The 7,194-nt window shown below is 40.0% G+C and overlaps 1 protein-coding gene across 1 annotated transcript; it reads left to right on the top strand.

The window, feature by feature from the left end:
• The first annotated feature begins 1,193 nt into the window (after window positions 1–1,193).
• On the top strand, window positions 1,194–6,127 carry LOC113030858 (V-set and immunoglobulin domain-containing protein 1-like). Its single transcript, XM_026182610.2, has 7 exons — window positions 1,194–1,236; window positions 1,330–1,493; window positions 2,221–2,428; window positions 4,945–5,100; window positions 5,321–5,437; window positions 5,545–5,689; window positions 5,780–6,127. Exons 1-7 carry the CDS (start codon window positions 1,194–1,196, stop codon window positions 5,874–5,876), a joined length of 930 nt encoding a protein of 309 aa, XP_026038395.2. The 3' UTR covers window positions 5,877–6,127.
• The last annotated feature ends 1,067 nt before the right edge of the window (window positions 6,128–7,194 follow it).

Genomic DNA, 7,194 nt, shown 5'->3' with positions numbered 1-7,194 from the left:
GTTTCTATAATCCTGATCTCAACTTATGTGGGAATAAGCATTTCCCAAATGTAACTAACTGAATACATTATTAATGGTTCTACTCATTCATTAGTGGTTTTCCCACTTGACTTGTCATGGAATCAGAACGCTCTCAGACTCTGATTAGCTGGTCGTGAGTCATGCTGATGCATTTATTTAAAGACTGGCCCCTTGTTGTTTCACTCTGCAGTTCTGCCCAAACACACAGCTGCCAACACTTTCTTTTTCTTTTTTTAAATTTTCAGACAAAGCCTACAGACAGTGATATTGTGTCATTTGCCAGCCTATCACATAAACGTCTTCTGGATAATGAGCTCTACACGCCTTCCTCCGCTTCCCACATCATGCCGCTGCCTCCCTCCCTCACCCCTCCAGTCACCCCTAATCAACATTTTTCACATTGTTAATCACTTATGTCAGCTTCTGGTAATTATAGACAATTAATCATGTATGATTCACTGTCTCTCCCTGTCAGCATTGTGCTGCACGCTGTGTGAGCGAAAACGACAAAGGTGAAACTGCCTTTATTAAGTAGGCAGCAGCACCGGGGAGTGGACTCCCCAGTGATAAGCGGCATGTTGCAGCGCTTTGGCTTACACTTCCTCGAGGCAAGCGATAAAGGCCAGGTGGAGATTAAATTACATTAATTCCTTTGCCAGAAGCCCTGACCCAGAATGACTTACAAGACAAGGAGGATGAGCTGTGGTGAAACTACTGCCAAAGTGCTGAAAAATGAATTAACCATCATTGTCAAAACACCTGCCATGTACAGTCAACATTTCAAAACACACACACACACAGAGCAGACTGCACTCAGTCCATTTGTTTCCTTTAAGGTCACGTTGTATCTGCCCAAAGCATGACCAGATTAGGGGTTTTCTTTGCCATCATTTCTCATTTTAATCCACCCTGATTTAAACTTTTTGAGCCCGAATGCCCAAATCTATAATTTATGAAAAACAGTTCTCTACACACCCAGTGTACACACCTTGTCTGGCAAACATGGAAATGCAAACATGCGCATTATCAGCAGTTCTGTTACCATGAATTCCCCGACCTTGCCTGTGATACTGTAATGCATTTACCCCTTCCTCTTCTAGACCTGCTTGCACGGCGAGTATAAAGTTCAGTTCTTAGGACATTCTGTGAGAATCCCCACAGCTTTTGTAAAGATGTGCTCTGTGCAGCTCTTGTTGGTGCTTTTAAGCATTACAGGTAAGCACATTTCTGTCTTACATTATCATTTGTTTTTTGTAGCAAGTTTACATTTTATTGGAAACCTACTTGAGCTCTGATATTGTTTTACAGGATGTGTCGAACTCATCACAGTGACGACCACGCAGAAATACGTCAATGTGACAATTGGTGGTAGTGTCCTGCTCGACTGTACGTTTGCCACTACAGTGGCGACAACTGCCGACCTAACAATCCAGTGGGAGTTTCTCTCAAAATCCGCCATGACTGCACAGCAGGTAGATGCAGTCTATTGTTCGGATTACAGCCATGTGCCAACTAATTTGTAGTTTTATGGACCAGGATGATGAAATGTCTTTCAATTTAGTAGCTAAAAATAGGGTGTGCAAGTTGAAGTTCAGGCCAATAAACTCATGCGACTACACACGGTGATCACTTCTGAAAGACATGAGTAATTTTGTGTTTCTTCCAAGTTCTCCAGAGCAGATAAGAATCGCTTTCTCAGAACATAGCATCATCTTCGAGATGCTTTAAAATGCTTCGAAGGAATTGATTCTCATCAGAGCAGCAAACATTTAGTTTTTTCCTGTATTTTAAATATTTTAAAAACATATGTCTACGCACAGCTACACATACAGGTTTGCGCCTTTTCCTGCTGTGCCACGTTTTCTTACCAGCTAGCAGACACACCCAGTCTGGATCGCGAAGCCTGTGACTGAGATCGACAAATATCTTTCAGGCAGTGCTCATTTAACCTACAGCCACAGACTCACAAATGTGCTGCTTCATGCAATGTCAAAAAGTGCTTTTAAAGACATCTACTACATGCTGATGTGAAAAGAAAAAAAAAAACGTCTGTCCTGTAAATATCATATTAACTGGAGAACTAAAGGTTTCATCTCTCCAATTATTTGGATCACTCATGCAAACTAGCTCGAGGACAGTGAGTTTGTGCAGCGATAGCCAACAGATGATCGGATCTGACTTCTTGCCATTTGCTTTCAGATCTTTTACTATCAATCAGGAAAGGTTGTTATTCCCAAGTCTTACGAAGGCAGGATTCAAACTCCAGCTGCTCCAGGGGCCACCATGAATGCCTCCATAACTATAAGAAACATGCAACCATCGGACTCTGGGCTCTACACGTGTGAAGTTCACAATTTGCCCGACGTTGATGGACAGTCTCAAGCAAATATCATCGTGAATGTCCTCGGTGAGTTTTGCCCACTTTTGAAATAGATTTTTGGTGTTTGGTATATTATTGTGTTTTTATGTTATTACATTTTCAAACCCTGTTTGATCCTATTTTATCATTTTTTAAAGACAAAACATGAACCCTAACACACTTAGGCCACACAAAAGCACGGGTAAAAGTGAACAAAAGGAATGAGTCATGGAAAGGAACCTACATACATTCTCACAGTCCAGGAATCAGAAAGGTTGCGAGGGTAAACAGTGGGTGTGTAGGAGATTTCATGCTACCTGATTACACCCATTAGAATGCTGCTGCTTCAGCCATTATTCTCCTCCTCTAAGTAAGCGTGTGTGACTCCCTGAAAAGGGAGTGCCAGTGTTTTTATCGAAACTGTGATTTCAGTAAGAATGTTTCAGCTATCTTTCCTCACCTGAGATTTCTGTATCAATTATCAATGTTGTAACATTAACAAACCTATTAAAGTAGTGGCCCTGAACAGTGTAAATAGGGAATTACATTCATCTCAAATCCCCTCATTCACCGAGTTACCAGGACAACCTTGCAGGCCTCAGTAGTTTCCATGGTTACTTCAGCAGTCTCCTCATTGTCAGAGTTGGAAATTAGAAAAAGGACTGTGACTGCATCCTCGTACTGCATACAGAATATATATGAGTGTCTGCTGCATGCATGTGCTACCTAAATACTGTACAGCCTTTATGGAAAAAAATGACTGGGGAGTGGGGCACTTTCTTTCTGACTGTGAGGCACAATATGAATATGTATGAACACACTCATGCTGATTAACATGGGCTCAAGGCTGATTTGCATCACTTATTTTCACATAGAACGACTAACACTGGACAGCTTTGCCATAAATTACAAATACATATGTATAGAAACTTTGTTTGTTTTCCTGATGTCTTTTTTGTGAAAGTTAAAACGCATGTGGTATCAAACATGATTTTGGCGTACAGTTTGTTTCCAACTGTCTTACTGAACGATCTAATAATCAGCGGGCAGCAATGAAACACAGATTGCCTCTTCAGTAGCTGCTGAGCTCACGATGAGGCCACTCCTAACGTATCCTGAATCACGATGACTAATGGCTAGCCACGTGACGTTTTGTTTGATTAAAAGGATTTGCTATTTTAACGAACAAATCTGTTAACCATCTTTGATAAACAATCTACAATACACAATGAATTGTTTCACCTGAAAACTCCAAGGAAAGACTAAAAAACACGCTGGTGTATGAATGAAAATAAAAAGGGCACCAGAATTTGCCTTCATCCCTTCATTTTCCATTATCTACTTCCTATGGTCTACAAAATGCATCTAAATTGCCAGTGCAGTGTCAACAGTTCACACAGATAGGGCAGAGAGGAGAGAGGACCCTCATACTTGCGATCTGCTCTGGCTGGTGATTTATTCCCTCAAGATTAAAATCTGCCAATCAGGTGTTGGAGAGACACTCAGCAGTGGAAGCCAATAATTGATGGCACCTACAGGGAGAAACCAGCATAAACAGGAAAGAAGAAAATACACACTGATAAACACACACAGAGCTGCGGACTGGAATATAGCGGTAATCAATACGGTGTAGACCATCTGTTCTAAAGCAGCGACTGAAAGAGCATCTAGAGGCACTTGACCATTGCTGCTTTATCCCACTTCATACTGCAACAAATTTCAGAAAAGAAAGTACATTTTTTTTATCTGACATATCTACTAGTTGTTTCCAGTCCTCAGTATCTAACTCAGTCTAAGAGGATTATAAAACAATGTGGTGTTAAAGAATAAAATCAGCACTTTCAATGTGTTTTGCTTGCAGTCCCATCAGATGCTCATAAGCTGTCACAAGTGTGATTTCCCCTCTAAAGTTACCCTGTGGTTTCACTGAAATAACATCAAAGCTTGCGGTGGTAAAACTATACAAAAGTAATAAAAAGAGAAGAGAAAGAAAAAGAAAAAAATAGTAAATTATTCATATTTCATCAAATAATAACAACAGTCGCCTCAAGGTGTCATATATTATAAGGTAAAATCCTACAGTAATACAGAAAAAACCCCAACAATCAGATGACCCCTATAAGCAAACACTTGGCAAAAGCTGTTTTGACCAGTTTGTGGGTGGGGGTGAGGGGAAGGAGACAGGACAAAAGACAAGCTGTAGAGGAGAGTCAGAGGTTAATACTAACTAATTATTAAATGCAGAGTGGTCTATAAACACATAGAGAGGGAAAACGAGGAGTGAAGAAGCATCATGGGAAGCCCCCAGTAGCAGTGTTGCATCTAAAGGAAGGTTTGGGGTCACCTGATCAAGACCTAACTATAAGCTTTATCAAAAAGGAAGGTTTCAAGGCTATGATGATGACTGGATTTCCTTGCCAAGCCTCAAAGGGAAGCTGATCTCTTTATTCAGGAGCGGCTGTTTAAATGGCTTGAAAAATGTCAGTGTTTTCTCCAGGCTGAATGTGTGCTTTGTAATAATGTCAAGTAGCCAATAAAGCCTTAACTTCCCTGTGGTCCGCCAGAGAAACCATCTGCTCCTTACTGCGCCGTCCATGGCAATGTTGAATCGGGTCACCTGGTCACTCTGACCTGCCACAGTGAGCAGGGAAACCCAACACCGACGTACAACTGGGCCAAACTGGATCAGACCAAGACAAGGAGGCCTGTGCTGGGAAGAAGTGAGTCCAGCATCTATATACACACACGTGTATGTGTATGTATGTATATATATATATATATATATATATATATATATACACACACGTGTATATGTGTATTTAAATATATATATATATATACATATATATATATATATATATATATATATATATATATATATATGCGCGCATTAGCACATTTACCATCTCATGAATCTGAGTGAACTTTGTTTTTTCTCAGCAACCACAACTGGAATACTGGAAATCAAAAACATCTCCCAGTTTGAGTTTGGGGAGTACCAGTGCATTGCTACAAATGTTGTGGGCTTTGCAACATGCACCATTGAGCTGAGTCCTGGTTTGTCCTCACATTTATTTTTTGGGGAGCTTTAATATGTGTGTTTGTGTGTGTTTGTGTGTGTAATAATCCCCCCTCACAGGTATAAAATGTTTGTGTTTGTATAGAAGTGGCAGATGGGGTTATCGCAGGCGCGGTTATCGGAGCGCTGCTCGGGTGCGTGCTGATCGGCCTGGTTGCGTGGTTCATCGCTCACACAGTCAAGAAACACAAATACAACGCTGTTAAAATGGCAGAGGCCAACGAGATGAAGTGAGATTACAGATTTTTGATACACTTCTTCCATCGATTTGGTCATTTAGAGTTCAAGGGTGTAACGGCTACTGTTTGTTTGTCCACTAGGGGGAGCTCTCCTCCAGCCCAGGAGGCCTATGAGAGCATTCCCAATGCAAACACGGCTGACAACGTTCAGGATGAGGAAGAAGGCCCTCAAGCCTAAATGCCACTTTAAACAGCTACAGCATTGCATTAGCATCACTATTATGTATACCAGTCTTTGATATGGAGAGAATTCAGATGTAATGAGAACAATGGAGCTAATCTTCATGTTTGAATTTGCTTTTTCTGTGCTTACTCAAATTCTGTCAGTTTTACAGCTTTTTTTTTTCCAATTTCAGTTAAGTAATGAATGTTTTAAATTTCAATCTTTTTTCTTACATTGTGTGAAAAAAATAAACTGTATGAACATGATTCTAAAAGATTTTTTACATAAAAGAAAATCAAATAAATCACATTGATGATGTCATGCCTATACCAAGGGACATTAAATCAGAGCCCAGTTTTGAATGTACTGTATTCCATAGGCTTTGTGAATAATTCAGTATTGTTTGATTGCACTCGAATCCTATTGTGGAGATCAGGGAAATATTTTACTGCTACTATTCATAAGCATCATCATTACCATTACATTAATTATCATTTCATCAAAGCATTTATTCAATAGATTACACATGTTCTTAGTTAAGGTTATTACACCTACCACAGAGAGCATCTGTCTGGTAAAAGGTTAGAAGCGCCAACGGGCGGGGTGAGGCTGATTGCGTTGGAGGTCGAGACATACACACACACACAAACAGTAGTTAGACTCGTGTTTAGGTAAGAGTTCAAATAATAGTTTGCAAAAGCTTGTGACTGCAAAATTGTGTTTGCCTACGGGACAGTTTGTTCCAGGAGATAAGCGAGAGCTAGAAGATTAATAGGAAGCACCTGGCCTCGAGACGGAGAAGATGTCCTTTTAAATGTGTCAAAAGTCGTCCACAGAACATTTGTGGTTTTGAAACTTATGCATGTATTGTATCTGCTTTGACGCATGAGGGGGCGTCATAAATAATACCCTGATGTTATAAAACAACTGCTTGTGTATTATTGGGTGGAGATCGATGCTGTCTGCGTGCAGTGTTCATCTCCCCACGCGTGTGTTCATTAAAATCATTGTTTGACCGACTCTCCTGGACCAATTGTTGTTTTTGTGCTCACCCTCAATATTTGAACTCGTAACACTATGAATGATCAATATGCTAAGTTCCTAACACTGAGGTCGCACCACTTTAATGTGCACAACCAGCTCAGTCTGTGATTTTGTTTTGTCTTTTTTTCTGATTTTTATCATAACCTGTGTTTTAAATGTTTTTTAAATAACCTTTTTTTTCAGTAGTAACAGAAGTAATAAATGTAAAAAAGTTACACCATCAATTTGTTTTGTATCACATGCAAACTTCACAGATCATGATTAAATAAAACATTTCTGAATCACCAGA

Source organism: Astatotilapia calliptera, chromosome 10, assembly GCF_964374335.1.
Source record: "Astatotilapia calliptera chromosome 10, fAstCal68.1, whole genome shotgun sequence".
Lineage (NCBI taxonomy): Eukaryota > Metazoa > Chordata > Actinopteri > Cichliformes > Cichlidae > Astatotilapia > Astatotilapia calliptera.
The sequence above is the reverse complement of the archived record's forward strand: the minus strand, read 5'-3'. Positions and strand labels throughout refer to the sequence as shown.